Source organism: Bactrocera tryoni, chromosome 2 (genome assembly GCF_016617805.1).
Source record: "Bactrocera tryoni isolate S06 chromosome 2, CSIRO_BtryS06_freeze2, whole genome shotgun sequence".
In the NCBI taxonomy this organism is placed as follows: domain Eukaryota; kingdom Metazoa; phylum Arthropoda; class Insecta; order Diptera; family Tephritidae; genus Bactrocera; species Bactrocera tryoni.
This window is the reverse complement of record NC_052500.1, coordinates 80,019,098-80,042,538: the sequence shown is the minus strand read 5'-3', so window position 1 is coordinate 80,042,538 and position 23,441 is coordinate 80,019,098. Positions and strand designations below refer to the sequence as shown.

The following is a 23,441-nucleotide window of genomic DNA, read 5'->3' as shown; positions in this document are numbered from 1 at the left end:
AAATAATATCAAACATTTTTTTCGAATGAGCATTTTCTCCAATTTAATTTTAAATTTTTGTATCAAAAAATAATCAAATATTTCTTCCACATTCTCTCAGTAAAAATAATAAAATTTGGTATAAGAAAATTTCAAAAAAGGGTCCATGAAGTAATTAAAAAAAAACATAGTTTTTGTAGAAAATATTCGATATAGAAAATATGTTTTGTCAGCAGCAGTTGTTCAGAAATTGATTCCAATTCAGTGTGAGAACGAATGAAAGCAGTTCTAATTATTCTTATTTATTCTTTTATTTAAATTTTTTTTTGTATCTATATAATAGAATACCGCGGTTTTGTGTGAAGATATCTAAAACAACTAAATATTCTTCCAAGTTTATTATTTGTCTGTTATTTCGGCTTAACTCTTTTAAAATTTTTGTTTAGAAATTTAGATTTTTTAAAATTTGGTAATTTTAGAAATTACCAGAAATTAAATATATCTTTATTTTTATTATTATTTTGCCTCTTTAACTCAACTCCTTTGCATTTTCTATTAATTATAATCAGATAAAATTTTATAGCGCAAAAAGTTAATCATTAAACAGCAACCAAAAAGGAAATGTCATCGCCGAATTCAAGGCTAAGCATTCACTTTTCATGATTTCCGGCACTAAAATGTCGCTATTTGTCGGTGATAGGTATTTTTTTCATGCCCAAATTTGCAAGTGGAAAAGTACAAATTGCAAAAACAAGTATTTCGCAAACCTATCTGCAGAGCCATGCCACGATCAGCCCACACACCACCACAGCAGTCATATCAAAGTAACATAAAAGCTTACAACAACAACAGCGTACAATTTGTTGGCAGTCAAAATACAGATAAATTCATAAACACATATTAGTAGCTCGTTACCGATTGCATTGCATGTCAATATGCGATTTGCAGGCAACGACTACACACCTAACCTCACTAACTGGCAGCCGCTCACGCCCACACACCTGCTTGTTTAGCGCGCTGTGGGAAAGCAAATATTGTCAATGCCGAGTACAATTGTTGTAGCGCTTTACCGTTTATTAACGTCGTTGTGCATACATATAATTTATTTTATCTGTTTTTATAACAGCAAAAGAAAAAAAACACATACAAAAATACAAAAGGCAAACTGTCAAATCGAATTAAAGCGTCTGCAAACAAATTCGCAAAGGAAAAACAAAATCAAAAAGTGAATAAGACCTTCGCCTTCATACCGCCTAAAAATTTCAAGTTCAGCTCGCTCTTTGGTACATTTTCGCCTACGCTTATGCAACAAATATCGAAATAATGCAGAAATAATTCCCAACGCTAAGCAGTCAATGACTCAAAGCGAGTTGTGTGTGAGCAGAGGGGAATAACAAAGCAATGCGGCATAGAACAAAAATGGTTGTGATGAAAAGTAAACCTGACATTCGCATTACTTTGATGGCTTTACTATTGGTGCTATAGTTTTAGGCGCGCAACACTAAACAGCTGTTTGCAGAGCAGTGGCGGCGGTCGAGAGCGAAAGAGTAATGGAGCGCTGTACTAAAACTAAATGAGTTTTTATTTTTAACCTGGAGCGGTGAGATAAGCAAACAAATGCACCTTAAGAGATATGAATAAGTCAGCAAAACGGTAGGCGCTGCGCAGCTTTTATTATGATTGATGATAAGCTCTAATGGTGCACAAAATGGTAAAGAATAATAAAAAATGGAATGAAGTAGTTCAAAATATGAAGTGATAGCCAAAGAGGTTAAGAAATTCTTTGAATGTATTTACGTCAGATTTACTTATTATCGGTAAAATACAGTAAGTTCAAACAATAATTTGCAGTAATAATATGGCATGTGGGTGTTATTACCAATTATTTGTTTATTTTATTAATGTGCTTAAATTTTAGAATTTTTGGTCATGCGAAGTTGTCATTTTTATATTGAACTTGAACTTAGAATGCAAAAGAGAAAAAACTTTGAGACAAAATTGTCTGAAATAAAAACGCGCGCATGTATGCTTCACTTTTTGTTTAACCAAATGTGGCTTACCTTTTGGCGCCTGATTTTTTTCTTTAAAAGTATACTTTTAGGCGATATTTCCGTTTTAAGTGTAATTTCAGGCGAAATTTGTTTAAGCAAAATTATGCATACCTTTTGGCAACAGATTTCTATATTTTAAAATACATATGTGCGAAATTTTTCTACATTTTGGCAACATTTCAATTTTTAAGTATAATTTTAGGCGTTAATTTATAATACAAATAACAAAAAACTTAAGTTTGAATACACCGAAGTACGTGCCTTGACTTTGATCGGTCTGTATGGTAGCTTTATACTGTACTGCCCCAATCTGATTTCGCTCGGAGATTGCATTCCTGCATTAGGCATTTATCCGTGGATTTTGTTAAGACATCGCTTACAACAAAGATGATTTCCATACAAGGTTCAGATTTTGTTCGTTTGTATGGAAGCTTTTTATCGTTTTTTTTTCTATTTCTAAACATTTCCGACCAATCGGAATACAAATAAGAAATATTATAAATAAATATCTCATGGCATTACCCATAGAGCTCAAATAAATACTTCAAGAAGCTTAAGAACGCCTACCGCTTGATTTTGGTGCTTCATTTTTAATTTCCTTCGTATTATCACTGGCGCGTAAAAAAGTGCCGGCTCTGCGGCGCCAAGCAATATGCCGCTGTCTGAAAGGGCCTATAATGCTTTGCATATTCTTTACCAAGCAACAAGGCTGCCTTAAAGAAAGCCCTTAACAAATACGCCTCTACAGCATTTTTTAAGCCTACGACATGCGGCTTTAATGTAATTTATGCATTAACCACGAAAATATTAAATATTTACAAATGGCTTACGTCATAAGCGCCTAAATGTATGCTACCCAAGCATTAAAAAATGCAATAAAAACCAATTAGAATATATGAATATGTACATGTATATGCAAATAATATTGTTTTCCACTTTTCGGTGGGGAGATATTGATTTAATTTACCGTAATACAATTAAAGCGCAACACAATTAATGAAATGTAGTGAAATTAAAGGGTGCCTAGTGTAGGCATGCCACAGTAAAACAAGCGCTAGACGGTGGTTGGTAGCATGTAATCAAGTTTATATGCGCTTATGGTGGCTCGAAAGCGACCGCACACAAAAACACACTTATGTACATTGTACTTTTTACTAACAATATTAATAGTTGCTGATGACATTAATAACAAGCCATGAAACTCATCACAAATTTCAACAGCGCACATTTCAACAAGTTTCAGCAGCGTATAAATTTAGTTAACAGCCTCAATGCACGCACTTGAAATTTGCATAGAAATGCGGCGATGAGTTTAATATAGTCAATTTCATTATAATTTCATAGCAGCAAACTTTCAGGTTGACTTTGTTTACACGATTTCAACAAGCTTTAGTATTTTTGAAATTTTCTTTTTATTATATACAACTAGTGCTTCTTTAGGTTTATTAAACTCTATTTTTGGTTTTAGGATGATGGGTGAGTTCGTTGTACGCATAAGCTTTAAAGGAAGAAGAAGAGGATTCTGTTATGGTGGATGAGAGTTTCAAATAATTTATGGCCTTGAAGGCTTCAAATTACCCAAACTACACAAAATAATAGCTAGCTAGCTAATACAAAAGCAGTCAAGGCTGACATGGCGTATACGCAACATCAAACAGCTGAGGACCTACATACGTATATAGGCAAAATGATTTGAATAAAGCAATGTAAGGTAAAAAAAAATAATAAATCTAAAATTAGAATTTTTATTTTTTTTGATATTTTATTTCGCAAATTTTTATATTATTTTTATTTATTTTTTAATTTTTTTTTTCAAATTTTGTTTTATTTCTTTTTTGGAATTTTGTTCAAAATTATAATTTTTATTTTTTTTATATCACAATTATAATTTATATTTTTTTCAGTTTTTTCAGGTTTTTTTTTAATTTTATTAAATTTTTTTTAAATTTTCTTTATGTTTTCACGCTTTAGTTTTTTTAATATTTCTGACAATTTTAGCAGAATTTTTCATTCTTGATTTTTAATTTTTATTTAATGAATATTTAAATATTTGTAATTATTTTCTAATTTTAATTTCTAAAGTCTCTATTCAAAAATATTTTTTTATTATTTTCAAATTTTAATATCTCTTGCTTTTTATTGCCATATTCTCTACTTTATTGCTGTCTGTCATCTATTTACGAGGCGCATGTCACAACTAATTACAAGATATTTTGCATCCTTGGAATTTTTCGCACTTCCATTAGCAAAAAATGCAAACAAAAGCCATTTCCATGAATTGCAATGAGCAATGGCAATGAAATGACAGAGAATTGTGGTTAATTATTTGCCATTTTGCTTGCTTGAAAGGCATCAAGCCGAAGAATAAAGTTCAAGGTCATGCAGTTATAAGCTGCATACTGCAAATCACTTGATTTCCAACATTTGGCATTCCTACTAAAATAGAAATAGATATAAAGCAAAATAAAATATTTAAATTTCAGTTCCATGATGCAAAATTTCAATGGAATTGCTTAAGAATTCATTTAAAAAAACTATTAATCCGGTGCAAGTTTGGCAAACTCAAAAATAAAAAAATAAAAAATTATAAATAACAATTAAATTAAATTTCATGTTTGACTGATATTGCTTTAAACACGCTTTTAAAGTACGAAATTCTGAAATAACAAGTTTTCTTTACATTGATGAACTACTCTTTCTGTTTTTGAGATAGATAGATGCACACGTTCTTTTGTCCCTACAAAAATGATTATTTGCTGAAATCGCCGATATCGGACAACTATAGCATATAGCTGCCACACAAACTGAAGGATCAAAATGAAGTTCTTGTATGAAAAACTTCTTTTTATTGCGGAAATTATCGCGCGAAGCAATGGTACAATTTTCGTAGAAATTGTTCAGATCGAACCACTATAGCGCATAGCTGTCATACAAACTGATTGGTCTAAATCCTGTCCTTGTATGGACATTTTTTTAATTGATGAGATATCTTAACGAAAACTGGTACGTATTATTTTCCAAGACAACGGTATTATATCTGAAGAAATTGTTTTGATCCGACTACTATAGCGTATAGTTGCTATACAAACTGACCAATCAAAATCAAATTCTTGTATGGAAATTTTTCCATTTGTCAGAGAAATTATATGTAGCTTCAGTGCAACGGAAGTTAACATTTTGTCTCATTTTCGCATAAATTTGCTGCAAAGTCCTTTAAAATCTCTAAACAGCAAGGAATCAGGCTTTAAGACGTCACTCACGTAGCTGCCATATACAAGTATGGAGTGGCAACCTTAATGTCAGGCACAAATCACAGTGTGTCACTGCTACTGCCTGCAAATAAGTGAAATTTCTGACTATATACACATTACAACAAGCATATACACACATGTGCTGCCATATTACCAAGCTGGCAGCACCAGCGTACACACTTAACACTTACCTACACGAAAGAATGTAATGAGCTGGAAACTGTGTGCGCCAAAAAGTATGCAAGACTCAACTTAACTAGAGTAACGGAGTGCATATTTAATATTGATAAGTGAAAATAGCTTAACCTACTCTAGAAAGAAAATCACAAAACAACAACAACAAAAATGTGCATTCAAGGTGCCTAAGTACAAATTTAGTGCGGAGAACTATTTGACAAGTTCGCATTTCATGAGAAAATGCTCCAGCAACTATTTGAGAAGTAAACAAACACGACACTCATAGCAGTGACAAGCAGCTAACGGCAAAATAAATGTAAAATCCAAAACTAGGTGGGGGAGGAAAGCAACTTTCGCAGACTAAAAGTTGGAAAATTTTTGAAAAATATTTTGCTTTACAGTTTAACGCACAGCCATGAGTGAGTGGCAAGTGTGCCAGGGACACAAATACAAAATAACAAACTGCACACAAAATAGTAGTAGCAAAATACACACAACTACATATGTAACTTGCGCGGACATAGCGGCAAGTGGCATTTTTGCGCAGGAAATTATGGCGAAATGTCGCACTAATTTAGTTACCTTCCGCCAAATAAGCACATTAAATAGCAATTAGTCACAGTAAATGTCGGAAGGTCCCGCAATACAGCAATACAGCAAAGCACATATGCGCATGTGTGCGTGCTTGTGTGTCAATGTAGTCTGCCGGCTGTTTCTGTTGAACTACGTGCGCTTTATAGTGCAAATACAAATGTTACGTATACGCCTACGTGTCTCTTGTGGACCGCAGGCTGTTTTGCGTCGCCTTTCATGGCATTGCCAATGTATAAATTACAAAAGTTATGCCAAAGCATGCTCGTAAAGCTATCACCTATACGCTTTGCATATAAAATAGCTAGAAATTAGATTTGTGCAGCAAAGCAAAGCTAACAAACACACCCCATGGCAGTGATAAATTCAATGTTTATGTAGTTGGAACTTCTTATGTTCCTTGACTGGTAGCAGAATTTAATTATATTACTACTAATTGATGGCACAGACACAATCACGAGCATGAAAAGTCTGTAATGTAATTGCGTAGGCAGCGCATATTTACCTGTGAAAGCAGTAAGTGATCGCACTTAGAGATTGCTAAGATGCCTTTCATGAAAGTTTAAGTGCATATACATTGCAGAATGTGATTTTGTAGTTAAGTATATAAGGTACATACATATATAATATATTTACATACACATATAAAATATATGAGATGTTATAATCAAGACACTTTATGTTGGTTTAGCTTAGCAAGGAATAAGTTTTCATATCAATGAGCGTTAAGATCTGGAATATTCCATTTATGTTGTTAATAATATGATGTATTATTTTTTTGTTTATGAGGTTAGTAAATTTGATTGTAATTTGGGTCATATAGAGAGCCCTGCAGTGGGGCATTTTGGAAAAAGTTTCATAATTTCATAAAAGGGGGGACATATATTAAAAAAAGGCAAATACTAAAGCCACTAAAGCCTCTCGACAAGCTTTGAAGCCAAATTCCAACTATGTATGTGATTTCTTTAGCCTTTGTCATCTGAAAAACTTCATGCAAGTGAATAAATTTGGGAAAAATCTTTGTTTCCTACAATATTTTCAATTTTGATAAAACTAAAATTTTGTATATAACCGAATGAAACCCTCACTTAACAACATGAAATTTTGCATCTTCCTTTTTCGCTCCGAAAATCTGCTTATTCGTCGGAATCGCGATTCCGGACTACTATAACATATTATATATATAGTTACCATGCAAACTGAACGATGAAAATAAAATTCTTGTATTCAAAACATTTTCATTTTGTGAAATATCTCAGAAAAATTTTGAATTTATTATTGTCTATAGCAATGCTAAAATCTCCGAAGAAATTGTACAGATCGAAACACTACAGCATATAGCTGCCATACAAACTGGATAACGAAATTCAAGTCCTTGTACTGAAAACTTATTTATTTTATTAGATATCTTCACGAAATTTGACATAGATTATTGTCAAGGACAACGTTTTAACCTCCTAAGATATTGATCAGATCGGATCACTATAGCATATAGCTGCCATACAAACTGATCGGTAAAAATCAAGAAAATGGTCTCTTTATACCCATTATGCCATAAGAAATTCACTTGTGAAGGATATTATAGCTTCATTGCCACCCAGAATTTAATTACATATAATGAAACTCAAATCTCTTACCTGACCAAAAATGTATTACCCGAAGCTGTGAAGTTATATTTTCTTCCCATATTGCATTTCTACCTCATTTTTAATCAAAATCACTATAAATCTAAATTATATTATGTATTTCCATGGTTTTCCTATACAATTTCATTTGATTATTTTTTGCTTTGCCTTCATACCCCTATCTCACCTGTATGCACATACTCCCAGTTCATATATATTATTCATGCAGAGCGCTGTTTGCCAATTTAATTTCTCATACCACAAAATTAGTCGAAGAACAAATATATATACCTCAGCATAAATTTATATTCCACCAGGTGCCTGACCTGTACCTGATTTTCGACTGACGCAGCATACTTTTGGGGGTCAATATTTTGTGCTTTTAGACTTAATAGAGTTGCATGGCAATATATGTAGATACTTGAATACGAACTCATCAACTTAGAATGAGGGTGTAGATATATGTATATATGTACATATATTCACCGCCTCTTAGTCCATAGTAGTCTATAGCCACATTGATAGCATCAGCAACCTCCAGCAACAATCAAGCGCTGTTAATATAATATATACAGAGTAACACCAATACACAATAGCATAATAGACTAGAACGAGCAGCAAAGGCCGAAAGTGAGACTGCAGGTATATAAATTTAGCGCCACAAAGCGCTTGGTGGCAGACGGTCATACGAGGGTGGCAGTTCATTATACTCGAACAATGGGTTGGTATATTTTTTTCACTAAAAATTCTGAATTTTTTGTAAACAATTTTGAAAGCACACACACTCTTACTATGAGTATACATATGCATGTATGTGTGTGTGTGATTGTGTGTGATTGTGGCACAACCGACCTACTTAACGTGCAATTTAGAAGCGCCACACATTGCCACAGTGACATTTTCTTTGCACAAAAAACCTCAAAATCCAGACATGACCTCACACAACACCAACAACAAAGTCCATGCTCATAAAAATCCACTTATTTGCTTACATATGGTATATGTGTATATGTATGTGTGTTTTTAACCTTTTGTTTGCCCGTATATTTATGTACATGAAAATTGCAGTGGTCTCACTGGTCATAAAGCGTCGGTAATGCCACACAAGTGACCACCTTTAAACAAACAGCAACAACAACACTAAACATACATAGCTAAACAGCGATATAGATTTGCTTGTTGGGACCAGACTACAAAGTCCCAAACATGACTTGTTGTTAGCGGCGCAGCTTTGGACACCCTTTATTGCCGCTTGCATGAAAATTCAATGGGCGTAAAGCAAAAGTGCTGCCATAAAATGCTAAATTATGGCAACACTTAAAATTGTGGCGATTATGTTCGTGTGTGAGCGTGTGCTTGATAACGTGCACAGGGCGTTTGAATATGGTTATATCTGAGTGTGTGTTTGTGTGTATGTTATTGTGTGCAGGTGTCGAAGCTGAAGCGAGATTTACCCGTGTTTTTTATATTTATTTGCAGCTTGTTGTAAGTTGCTGACATAATTTCAACGTTGTATTGGTGAAGCTGACTCAGTGTTTATGGCTTTTGCGTGATTTATGTGAGAATTTGGGTTCAATTGAGGTGTTTTTTAAATTTTTGGTGTTTTCTACGTTTTTTATGTAGAAATACTGAAGGGTAGTAAAATTTTTGGATTTGAAAAGGTATTTAGTTTTTGTGTTTTGCTATATTTTTTAAGAAAACATGTTGATTCGAAAAAAAACGGAATTTTCCAAAATAAATTTAAAACAAAAAAAATCACAGAAATATATGTTCCAAACTTTGTTTTCTGAAAAAAGGAGTAAAAAATATTTTTTGAAAAAGAAAACAAATAAATATCTTGAAGAAAACAAATGTTTCAAAGGAATTCAACTGTGTAAGAACTTAACAAATTTCCATGCTTTTTTATTTATTTTTATTATATATTTTTATTTTTAATATTGTGCACAATAACAAAACTTTTTATTATTAAGCAATTTTTGTGGGCCACGACATTTGAACTTTTAAAGATTTTAAATATAACGGCTTAAGTTACGAGTATTTCATTATTTTTTTTTCAACTTTTTTGAAAAAAAAATTATTTCGAAAATTATATAAAATTTTCCAAAAAAAAGCAAATTTTTTCGAATCCTTGGGATTTTCTTATTTTATTTATTTTGTATTTTAAATATTTCATTATATTTTTTTTTTAAATTTTTAGATCATTTTTTTTCAAAACTTTTTCGGAAGCTATGAAAGTTTTAATTTTTTATGGGACGAGCCACAATATAATTATTGTATATATTATTATATTTTCACTTTTAATACAACATGGCAACATCATGTCAGCAAGTCAGCTGCGCCTGGTTTTTTTACTCTTTTCTCCTATATATGTATGTATGTATTTCGTTACCCTGATACAGACTCGTACATACATATCTCAATTTTAGTTCCAATATTTTTTTACTATATTTCCCGTTGTTTATGACATTGATTTTCATGTTTTGTTTTCTGTTTCTTATTTTATCTTTTTTTCATTTTGCCCACCATAAATCACTTTTTAGTTATTTTCATAGGCGTTGATGTGCAGCATAGTACCTTAAATTTTTCACTTTCCGTGTTTGATACAAACACTACAAATATACAAATGTAAATACATATATACGTTAGATACATATACATATGTGCAACCATATACATATATGTACATATAAACAAAAAACGTATGGGAAGAAGCACACGTCTTGTCCCTTATCCATTTACTCATGAATCCATTTTGACATGTCGAAAGTCTCGTGGGCAATTAAAATCAGATTTTCCTAAAGATTTATAGTTTTGCGAGCGTTGACAGAAGCAAACAATTTAACTAGTAACGAATTGCACGTTGACTTCAGGGATATTATTGATCTCTTAATTTAACCAAAAAGTGGAGGGGACTTTATTTGGAGACTAATGTGAGAGTTTGATGAAGTGTAAACATGAAAGAAGGAAATGAAAGTTTAAAGCGCTGAAACTGAAGTAAATTGAAAAATTAATAATAAGAAGAGTCACCAAAGGTATACATATATATTCAACGTATGTATCTCAAAGAATTTTCGAAAAAAAGGAGAAAAATTGTAATGTTGAAAATTTCGTATAGTTTTCGAAAATAAGAAAATCTTTTCAAAAAAGTTCAAAAAAAAATAAAAATGTCCCCTTCAAAAAAGGCAATTGAAAAGAAAGAAAATTTCGAAAATTTTATGCGGTCTGCAACACAAACGAGAAATCGTATGCAAAAGTTAAAAAAAGTCACCGAAATTCTATACATCCAAGAATTTTGAGAAAAGTTGAAAAATTTTGTTTTTGAATATCTGTATCGCTTCCGAAAACAAAAAAGGCCTTCAAAAAAGTTACAAATTAATAATTAAAAAATCTCCTTCAAAAAAGTTTCGAAAAATCATATTCCAAAAATTTAAATAAAAAGAAAATTTTATTGGTAAAGTTAAAAAACTAATTATTTAAAAAAATCATTTACATATATTAGACATATTCCGAAGAATTTTCGAAAGAAGTACAAATATTTTTTTATTTGAAAATAACAAAAACAAAATTAAATAATAACAGAATAAAATTTTGATAATGTCACATGGTCGTCATAAACTTATTTAAATTATAATTAAATAAAAATAAAAAATTTTATTCTACATAGTTTTCGAAAAATTTACACTGTTTTGAAAAAAATACTAATTTTAAATGATATTTTAAAAATCAAAATTAAATTAAAATTTAAAATTTTGAAGATTTCCTATAGTCATCAAAAACGAAATTAATTGAAAACAATATTTATAGTTTTTTTTTTAATTTCCAAAAATTTTAATAAAAATTTATTTTGAAAATGACATAAGATTTTTGAAAACTTAATAAAATTAAAAATTAATAAGACAATTTTTTGTAGTTTTCGTAAACGAAAAAATCATTCATAACGGTTTTGAAAAAGAAAAAACATTTTATTTAATCTAAAAAAAACCATAAATTAAAATGAGGTAAAAAAATATGTTTTGAAAATTTCATATGATTTTCAAAAATTCAATTAAATTGAATTTAAGTAAAAATTAAAAAATTTTAAAATTACATACAGTTTATTTTTTTTTAATAAAAAAAACAATTCAAAACAGTGTTAAAAGTTTAATTGCATTTGTTCCTCAAAAACATTACTATCGCTAAAGGAGTTTCGAAGAAGAAATTACAAAAAAAGTTAAATAAGGAATGGAATTACAAAATTATAAAAATTTATAAAAGATTATAAAAATTATAAAATTTCAAAAATTTATGACAATTAAAAAAATTTAAAAAATTTCATGAAACGGTTAAAAATGTAAACTTTGAATTTTTTTAAACATGTTCTCCACATATTTTATTACTCAAAGTCATACTCCGGGGCGTCCATGAGTAAAATTCGTTCTTTCTTGCTTAGATTTTCCCACGCGACCGAATAGAATGCTATATTTCCAATTACGAACTAATATGTAATACATACTATATATTCAAATACATGGAAATAAAGTGAAGTAAAAAATGTTCCCACGCTGAACCAATTTTCTTGTGTTCAATCACGTATGTATGTGTGTACATATGTAGCTGTCCTTGCGCATATGTCGGAATGCAGATACTAAGCCTTGTGCCTTGGACTCTAATTTATGCCAATATAGATACTATCGAAAGCATAGCTACATAACTTCCAACATTTTATTGGAGACACGTGCAGGATATTGGTTGCAACATATGGCGCAATTGCTGCCACAAAGCAAGCAGAGCAAAAAATACATGATATTTGGAGAAGAAGAAGAATTAGAAGTAAAGGTAAGCGCGTCATGTACCATATGTATGTGTAGCTGTAAATATTATTTCTATGCACTTGTGTGAGTGTTTAGTATATATGTTTATCAGCCTTTAATATATATGTGTATGTGTCAGTGCGCCTCTGGCAGGAGCATATATGTAAGCTCATGGATATTTACGCTGACAAGCAGCTATAAATCTTCGGTAAGCCGAAAGTATCATACACATGCACTCACCAACGTGCACACTTCTCACATACAAGCACTCACATCTATTCTATAAGCACGCACACATGCTTACATAAATGTCAGTGGGTTAATACAAGCAAAGTTATATGCTGGTTGCATGAAAGTGTCACTTGCTCCGTTTTATTTATTACTAATGATGTTATAAACACACACCCACACATACACACATATAACCAAAAGCGCCGTTAGCCCACCTGTTGCCCACCAGCAACTTTTTCCCTAGCGCTGACACGTGCCACATGTGCCACATTCACATATAAACAAGAATATATGTGACATTTAATTGGCTCCGTCATATTTAGGCAACTCAAAGGCACATCAAATACCATTAGGAACTACCTTACAATACAACAACAACAAATGCTGAGCAAAAAAATTCATTGATTCGTTTATTTTTTGCGTTTTTTTTGTGTGGCAAATTAAGCAGTTCGCTTGTGGGTTGGAGTGCAGCAACTCAAATTGGCGCATGAATGCAAAATAAGTTCGCGACATAACGGCACTCGGTAGTAGGAAGAGCGGTGTGTGTGCCTAATATGGAATTTTTTTCCGCTTTGCAACAAAAATATTGCGATTTGCACGCGACACAACGTCACCAAAATGTATACCATTTGTGCAGCAGTGCCTAAAGAGCACGCGCCTGCTTGTATGCTAAAGTCAAATAATGGTATTTTTTGCCTCTTTTTTGTAATTATAAAATCATATGACTAAATATTGGCGTCGGCAGTGCAATTTCACGACGAGCAATGAAGGTCAGAGTCGCTTCTTGTAGCTTTTGCGGTTGCTGGAAGTCATTAAAGCGCATTGCCTGCTTTTAGGCGCAAACTTTTTAATGTGTGCTTTCGGTTTGGTTTCGCTTACAGGTTTTTGTATGTGTACGTTGGTTCGTGGTTAAGTGTAGGCGTAATTTGAAAAATCCACAAATGTTGAAAGTTTCCGTTTCATTTTTAGATTTTTAGTACTTGGAGGACTTCGTTTTTCTGGGGGGAATTTATGAAGCGAATTTTTGGCTGGCGGCTTTCATTTGCAAGTCACAATTTTAATTGCAGTTTCGCATGCACCGACAATACGCCCAGCAATTAAAATTGACATTTTATATAATAACGGTTTTTACTCACACTCATACATATGTACATACATGAAAAATTTGTGAGAGTATAATTGGTGGTGTGGCTTCTAATGACGAAAGCAAACGGAAGTCATTCGGTGGTCGGTATAAATTACAGTTACAGCATGTATTCGGTAATTCGGGGTAATTGCGATTTAAATTAGACACGCTGCGAAAATGTTCGGTTATGAACTAAAAAGATATTTTATTTTCGAGTAGAAAAAGAATTTGAAATTTGCAGCTAAGGTTTTAAAGGGCGACTAAATTATTTTTTAATTATTTGAGACAAAATAAGATTTAATGCTCAGAAATAATATCATGATATAAATACTGTCTCCAAACGGGCCATCATTCCGGGTCCAAAACTTTATTTTGAGCTATAAGGATTTAAAGGTACTAAAATTCGTGAAAATATTATTTTTTCCGTCAGTCCGGTTTAAATTTGATCAGAAGTTTTATATAAAAAATTGTTACCAGCCACATTACAGAAATAGAAGCAGAACGAATGCAATAAAGCCACTTTTTAGTTAAACTCTCCGAGAAATTCTAAAATTTAAAAGCTTTTTGTATACTCTTCTAAATGCTTTATTGAATTCAACCAATAAATCCATTATTTTTTTTAAACAATAAACTCACTAATTCCCCAAAAAAATACAATAAAATTAAGAGCCAATTGTTTTCCAACTTTCAACATGCAACATGCACCAATTAAGTGCCTGCGAACTCACAAACGCAGCGGCTGTGAAGCGAGCAGCAACTGCACTACCACGGTCATGGCCAAAACAACCACCACGCGCCCTAAACCAGCGCCAACTGCCAGCACATCCATCAAGAGCGACGTCATTTCGCTGACTTATTTGCTTGTCGCGATTGAATTGTTGATAAGTGGAAGCCCGCAAAATTGTTGAGTGGCAGTAAATATTGAAAACAAAAACGCCAAGAGTCACTGGCACACAAAACAAAAAAGTCAGTCAGCAAGCCGCTCCAACTATTCGTACTACTTCATGCCGGCTATGCGACTTACTTCCGTACACGCAAAATGCGCGCTTTACATTCTTTCGTGCGATTGCGAGTGACGCTGATTTCGCAGCACAGGCGGCGGCACGGTACAAGGCACAGCGCAACCACCAACCGACAAGTTGTGAACTTTAAAATTTTCATGTAAACACAAAGCCGTTGGAGTGGAAGTAGTGGCTGAAGTGAGTTAATCAACGGGAGCAGGTGGTGAACCGCAAAGTGAGTGTGGCAACAAAACGCAATAAAATTGTGAACATTTAGAAAAAAAGGAGATGAAGGAGATGAAGGAGAAAGTTTATATTCAACAATATCTGCTTAAAATTGCATGTAAAACTTAAACTAGTCCGTATGTAACTACTTTGGGACTAGTCCAAAACTCAAAATATTTTACTGTTGGATTGTTATCTACACATAAAACTTTCAATTACATCTAAAATTGCTTACAAAATCGCTACTACTCCGTATGTAACTACTTTAGGACCAATATATTTAGCTAATAGTTTTTATTTATACACAAATTTTTAAATTAAAAATTGCCTGCTTAATATTGCTTACAAAACCGCTACTACTCCGTATGTAACTAGTTTCCGCCCAGACCAAAACTTAAATTATTTTGCTGCTGGGTATTTATTGGCATACGCAAGTGAGTGCAACTCGCACGCTATATGCCACATTGTCGTACGCCATTTGTTTACAACAATGCAATTGTGGTAGGAGCGCACACCAAAAAACCACCAAAATCGGGAAACACAAGGAAGCCAGACAGACAGTTGGCGGTACGATTGAAAGTGAGCAGTAAAAGTTGAAAATTCGCTTTTGACATTTGAATTAGTTCAAGGTAGTTGCGGAAGGTGTGGGCGAAAGGAACGAAAACTGATGAGAGGAGTCGAAACATCAACTATTAATGCAATTTCTTCGCCCTGGGAGCAAATACCTGAATTTATATGGTACTACAGGGATATGTGGGTTTTGATTGGATTAGGTGTTTATTAAATTTTGGTATACATATGAGGTAATTGAAGAGCATGACATGAAAATTATGCGCTTAGAGTCAAAAAATTGGTTTGGAAGGTTCTCAAAATGCCTTAGCTGACTCTCAGGAGTTTTCAAGTTGCGAATTCTGTTATCCTAGTGTTACCAAAAGGTGATTTGTTTTAAGAAAGCAAATTTTTCATCATTATTCGGCTCTCATTTTCACTCCATAGTCTTAATAGTGTTATTAATAGTACATAAAAATTTTTTTGTGTATTTCTCGCATGCAACATTGTCAGGCCATTAAATTAATAGAACACTCAATAGAGTTCGATTAGAAAGGCATTTGCGAACATGAGTATATATAGCTTGTTTCAGCTTAATAAACTAGCAAAAAATAGAAACAAAGATGAAGCATACTAATAGGCGTCTATAGAAGCACACACGTGTTGTATATATACATCAATACGTGATGTACATACATATACGTACATGTGTTGTTGTCACGAATAAAATTGTCATGCATTATTAATGTGCGTAACAATTGTCCCAAAGCACGCAAGTCACATTCCTAAAATAACACCAAAGCCCGGTATGAGGAAAAGAAAAGAAATAATATCAATAAAAAATTGCATGCAATAAAAAAATTATAAGAGAGAGAGAAATTTATAAAACAGCAATTTCCGCACAGCATGAAGCATTTATTTTCCAAAAATATTGTCGCATATGCATATAAAAATATACATATGTAAAAAAAATGTATGTACATATATGTAAGACATAAATGTGTGGACGTAAAGAAAACAAGTGGAGAAAGCAAAGGACTTTGGTGGTTGGCAAGAGATTTCGACAAGTATGTATAAGAGCATGTGTAAGTATGTACATATACTCTTGCATAAAAAATATATATACTATATTGAGACGAATGCATATACATACATATATATACATACATGTATATGTAACACCAAAAAGTTTCCTCAGCCAAAATTACGTCAATGAATGGCCTTCCAAGACATATCGGCTCACACTTGAACTAAACGCTTAACTTCTTGAGAGTAAAATAAATGCCAACGGTTGTGAAAAATCACCGTTATTATAAGTATATAGTTACGTACATTAGTGTGGAGTTTCGGGTAGCCTTCGCAGCGGCTACAGATGAAAAAAGTTGGCTTATGAACGAAATTGGAAATTTATTAGCCCTGTTGTGCACTTGACATGCACTTTTTGATGAAGAAATGTTGCCAACGAATTGCGTGAACTACAGTACTTCCAAACTTACAAAACAAACAAAAACAATAACGAAACTAATACCACAAATTATAAGAAAATTTGGTTAATTTTTGCTCATTCTTTTCTCTGGCGGCAGGGGTGGCCACACTTTTCACTAATGAAGTAATTTAAATGCATAGACGCATATACCGTTTTGTGAATGACCCAAGTAAATTATGCACTATTTTCTTCTAGGCGATGAAAATTAGCTGCAAATTTGTTGTGGCTTGAACGGAAATAACACTTTTGCTGCGGTAGCAATTAAAAGAGGTAAGTGTGTCACAGTAATGTTAATTAGATGCTAATAATCCTAGAATAAAATTGATTAAGCAAAATAAAAATGTAACTTTCATTTCAGAATCCCGAAATTTCGGGATTTAATTTTCGGTTTTGTGGTTGTGAAGAAAAATAAAGCTGTAAAAACTATTTCAGAATCCCGAAATTTCCGGATAAAAATTTCGGGCTTGTTAATTTAAGGCTTTATAGATTTTGAAGAACAAATATATTTAGTACATAAGAAGAACACTATGCTTTACGATTGGAAAAAACTGTTTAGAGTAAAAACAGTTTTCCCTCAGAAACATTATGATAATAATTAGTCAAATTTATTTATTATTATAAAGCTGATATTGTTTTAAAGTGTACAGACATAAATAAATTATTTTAAAAGAAATTTGTATTTTACAAAAAGTTATTTCTAAAAATATGAAAAACTTCGGGAAATCCGGATTTTATTAAAATTTCATATTTATTTATTTTTTTTTTTTTTTGTAAAATATTTTATACAAATATATTATTAATAATATTAAATATTTGGAGACCCCGAATTATTTTCTAGCTAATCCCGAAATTATTTTTGATTTAAACTTTACTATCCTCGCAACTAAAATATTTTACAAGAAACACAAATAACTTATAATTTTTTTATTTTGAATATATAAAAAATTGTGGGATCCCGAATTATTCACTAGCTAATCCCGAAAATTTTCATAAATTAAGATTTTCTGTCTTCGCAAAGAAAATATTTTACAAAGAACACAAATATTCTATGAATTTTGTTATTAAAAAGTTGAAAAATTTCTAGTTTCCGAATCTTTCATTTCCGAAATTCTTCAAAATGTTAAACTGTATATTTCAACAAAATAAAGTATTTCACTCACCTCAACAACTCGAATGTAATGCACAAATGTTTGCGGAAATATGTGTAATCCAACATGTGTATAACATTATGAGATCCATCGGCATCCTTTTCGCGCAATTCATCTAAAATATTCAATTCTACCACAGCCTGATTGAGGAAACGTCTCTTATTGCGTATAATCTTAATGGCCACATATGTATTGGTTTTGTGATCCATGGCGCGTATAACTTGACCAAAACTACCCTTACCGATCACTTCGAGTATTTCATAGCGGAAGGCAATGTGATCGTGTATGATCTTTGTAAATGAGAGAAGCGAATTTTTTAAGAGATACAGGTGCTTTTGTATTTTTTATACTCACAATTTTATAATTTCCATTGTCATCATCGAAGCCCAAATTGGCTGTACCATTCGTTGTAGATTTATTGTAATTTTTAGTGGCATTATGTCCGAAATACCAAACCTCCTTATACACCTTCAGCTCTTCTTGTTCCACATCAGTCAAATATTTGCGGTAATTCATGAGGAGATCTGGACGTTCGGAAAAAGTTAAAATTATAGATTATAAGGAATACATTTTTTTAAATTTATTTAGAACTTGTGAGATTAATTAATACTTAATTGAATTAATCTAAAACATATATTTATGTAAATTAAACATCATATTACTAATATATGTAAGTCACAAGATTATTTTGAAATAACGATTGAATATTTTTAAGGACGATTTATAGAAAACTGATTAATTCATAATTAGATTTTTGAATCATACTGTAGTTCAAAGTTTTATTAATTAATTATCTAATTAATTATTTCCAATCAGTAAACTAATTATATTTAAAATAAATGATCTGCAAATAATTAATCATAAAAATTGAACTAATTGTGATTACAGATAATTGTTGGTGTATTATAAATATTTTTGCGTCAAGTTATTGATAATTCATAAAAGTCGAGATGATTTAACATTTAATTCTTAATTGATTTATTACAATATTATAAAATTAATCGTGTTCATAGTCATTACATAAAAGTCTTGTCTAAAAGTTGATATTTGAAAGTCATTAGTACACAATTATTCTGCGATTGATTAATCATAAAAGTACGAATTATTTGACATCAGTAATTTAGTCATGTCTTAAATCGTAATTTAAAAGTTTTGAAAATTTTTGTATGTTATAAATTGAAAATGATTAATCAAAAAAACAAAATTAATCGTGTCTAAACATTATTATTTAAAAGTTATAAAAAATTTAGCACATAATTAATATGCAAATGATTAATGATAAAATTACGGAATTAATCGTGACTAAAGATTATTTTTAACGGTCTAAAAAATTTCATAATTAAAATGATTAATCACAAAATCCCAGACTTAATAGTGACTAGAGATCATTATTTGAAGTCTTAAAAAAATTTGTACATAATTAATCTGCAAATGAGTAATTACAAAATTGCGGAATTTATGGCGACTAAAGATTGTTATTTATTTGTCTAGAAAATTGCATAACTAATCTGTAAATTATTAATCAAATTATAGTAAATAAATATTTTTATATGAAACTCTTCAATATTTTTATGCATTACTAAACTGCTGATAATTGATCATAATACTAAAGGAGGTTTAATTAATCTGATTAATCTTAAAAAAAAATCAGCCACTGATTAATTATAAAATCACCGAACTAATAGTGACTAAAGATGATTCTGTGAAAGTCATAAATATTTTTGTGCATAATTAAACTGCAAATCAATAATAATAACTAAACTTCAATAGTTAATAATTAATCGTAAAATTTCAGAATTATTTTTGACTAAAGATTATTATTTGCAAGTGATACCAAATCTTTTGGACAACTAAATTGCAAATGATTAATCATACTTTAAATTCAGGACTTAATAATTAATCATAAATTCAAGATCTGATCTAATTAGTCAGCACTGAAATCATGCCGTTCTAGGTAAATAAATTTGTTTTCCATTAAACTTGCATTAACGCAAACGACTCATATATGTATGTAGTATTGCAGCAAATGAAATAAAAATTAAAATAAATTTAGCATTAAATAAAAATGCACGCTTTGCAGTTTACACTTTGCACGCACACAAATTAACATATTTGCATATGCCTTGCATTGCATTCATTTAAAATATCTGCTCACGCATTCTGTGAATGCTTTCAGCTCAACTTCAATGCGTGTAAGCGTCCTTTGTATTGCATTCCTTCTTCCTCTTTGCTTTGAGTTCTGCTGTCCTTCAAAGTCGCATTCAATACACCTATAGACACACCTATACACACACACATACAAATTCCTTACATCAGCTCACAACATGCCTGCAGGTTAGCACCTCCCCTCCTCCCGCTCTGCGCATTTTTAAATACGGCGAGTAAAAAATAATAAAAACACAAATTTTCAATTTATTTTTACACCGTTAATCCATTTGTACACGGATGAGTATGAATAAAACAAATCCATGTACAGCCGTGTGCTCTGTGTGTCAATGGGGAATTCACTCACATTATACTATATTCCATATTAGAGAGTAGAAAGTTGAACACTGTGGAACACTGAGATATAAAAAAAAAACAGTTAAACCATATAACACACACACTCTCCTCGGCTGCCACTCAACGCTCGTGGCTGTGTCGGGCAATCAAAACATTTTGAAAAGTGGTTTAATTAATATTTTATGTTTTATTTATTTTAAGCAACAGCAAAATACCACGTGCCTAATGGCTGACCTTGGGCAAATTTTAATACATATATACAGACACAAGTTTATTGCAGGAAAACGGGTTTTCTATAAGTTTGAAAGTTAGAAAATCTAGTTCAATCCAATTGTTTTTCGAGGGGTCGATCGAGATTTTAGGCTAATTCATTGATTTTTTCTAATGTATAACCTGATTATTACCTTAATAACCTCGTAAAATATATGCGTTTCACATTATCTGGAAGTGCCGCTAGAAAATAAAATTTGATCGAAAATATTTTCTATAAGTGGTTTTGTGGACTTAGCTGCTTGAACTTCATACTCGAATACACCAGTGTTTCGGATATCGTTAAAAACCTCGAAATTATATGGTTTCAATGCTTTCGGTTCCTATTTCTTAGCTACTAAGACATGTTAATTGATTTCAAAAGCTCTTTGAAAATTGCCTTAATTTCCAGAGTGAAGCTGAATCAAGCTTTAAATTTTAGTTAAATTTTGCTTTGAGTCATATTTTTCGACCTTTGGGAAAGAGTAAATTGGGCTGAACTTTCGGAAAGCATATTTTTGAATATAAAACTCATAATATTCGAATAAGAAAACCATTATCCACCTTCTCTGTGTGTGCCCAGTCTTACCCCAGATCCGACACAAAACACTTAGAATCCATCAAACACCAAACCTTGAATGGATGTCTACAAAAAGCATATCGTACATTAGTAGTTTCATCGAGACAACAAAATGGTTTGAACGAGAAGGTGAAACGTGATAGCAATAATAAAAAGGTCTACGACTAGTGCATATAACAGGGCTGCACTCCTACCTACCTACCAACCTACCATAATATTCAACTCAATTCAATTCGATTCAATGGAGGCCTTCAAACTCACGCAAATGAATTATCTATCTTAGATTAGAAACTAAGTCTCATCATGAAGTCTTTAGTTCCAGGGGAACTGTTGAGTTAAAATATAAGCAAAAAATGCTCACTTACTTATAGAATTTCTTTTAAAGATAACTTACTTATTCATGAAAACTCAAACCTTTGGGAAGTCAAACTTTGACTGGAGCTGATCCGTACTATTGCCTTTAATTGAACCTTAAACTCGAGTTTAAGGATTTAAGTTTACAAAACCTAGCTAAAGGTTCTCACTACAAAATTATAGTACATAAAACCTCACCAAAGGTTCTTATTTGAGTGTTAAAGGAACAATGAGTTTCACATTTTGAATCATAAGCCGGAGTTTTAGGATTTACGTTTATAAAACTCGCTAAAGATTTTAATTTGAGTGTTTTAACAGTTCAGAGTTTCAAAATTGTGAACCATAAACTCGAGTTTATTAATTTACTTTTATTAATTATTAGTATTTAAGAAACACTGAGTTTAACATTATTGAATCATAAACTCTGAATTTCATATTTTTTAATCCTAAGTTTAAGTTTAGGGGTTTGTATTTATACCATAAACTATATTTAAGGTTAGAAAAAGCTCGCTAAAGGTTCTTATTTGAATGTTTAAGCAACTCTTAGTTTAAAATATGTGAACCATAGCTCGAGTTTATGAAACCCTAAGTTTCGCACTTTTGTATTATAAACTCTGAATTTCACATTTTTGAACACTAAACTCTAGTTTAAGGCTTTGCCCATATAAAACTTCACTAAAAGTTCTCACTTGAGTGTTTAAGAAACCTTAGGTTTCACATTTTTGCACCATAAACTCGAGTTTAAGGATTTGCGTTTAACGTTAACGGGTTAAACACCCGTCAGTTTGACAGTTTGAAAAATCTTTAAGGTTAGAATTTCATCACACTCTTTCTCACAGGGTGGGCCAGAAAAAATATATGTATATGGACTCCCAACCGAGTTCTGTAGTTATTTAATTAATTTTCACTTGCGCTTTTCACGCTTACATTTGCGCTTCGAAACGCTTTTCTTTATTTCGCAGGCTTTTTGCAATTTGCTTTCAATCTCCATTTCTCTAGCCGCACTTGCATCCTTGACCTTAATATAAATTATTTAAAATTTAATTAGCAACAACGACGTGAAGCAGTCTAAGAGTCAATGCTTATGGTCACCAACACACATACATATACACATAGAGACATATACAAACATATAAAGTGTATAAAGAGCACTTCAAACCGCACTCTCCTGTGGTGAGGGGTCCGAGGCTTTGGCGAATGACAGTGATGCGTAAAATTCAACAAACTAGGAAAAAATTAAAGCGCTGAAAGGTTTTTACAAACGTACACACACACACACACACACAAACAAGGGGTCAGACGCTGTCGTCACTGGCGGCGAGAGCAAACGTTAAGCGCTGTCAACCGAGCGCCCACTGTGAGAGGGTGTAGATATTGAAATTGCGAAGCAAATAAGCGTCAAGCGTATATAGACTCAGTGCCCAGCGCAAATACGGTTAGCTGAACTTGAATAAATACCGTTAATACAAAGCAAATACAACCAACAGGCGCAGTTGAAGGACGCACTGTGGCACAGAAGGCTGACA

The 23,441-nt window shown here is 31.9% G+C and overlaps 1 protein-coding gene across 3 annotated transcripts in view; it reads right to left on the bottom strand.

Moving 5' to 3' along the window:
- Positions 1 to 23,441, bottom strand: part of LOC120768512 (dual specificity tyrosine-phosphorylation-regulated kinase 2) — a 161,807-nt gene that overhangs the window by 13,654 nt on the left and 124,712 nt on the right. For all 3 annotated transcript variants that reach the window (XM_040095238.1, XM_040095237.1, XM_040095239.1), the window contains 2 exons: positions 18,585 to 18,754; positions 18,243 to 18,520 (listed from right to left, as the gene is read on the bottom strand). In XM_040095238.1, the coding sequence (XP_039951172.1) occupies positions 18,243 to 18,520; positions 18,585 to 18,754 (448 nt within the window). The remainder of the gene's footprint in view (positions 1 to 18,242; positions 18,521 to 18,584; positions 18,755 to 23,441) is intronic.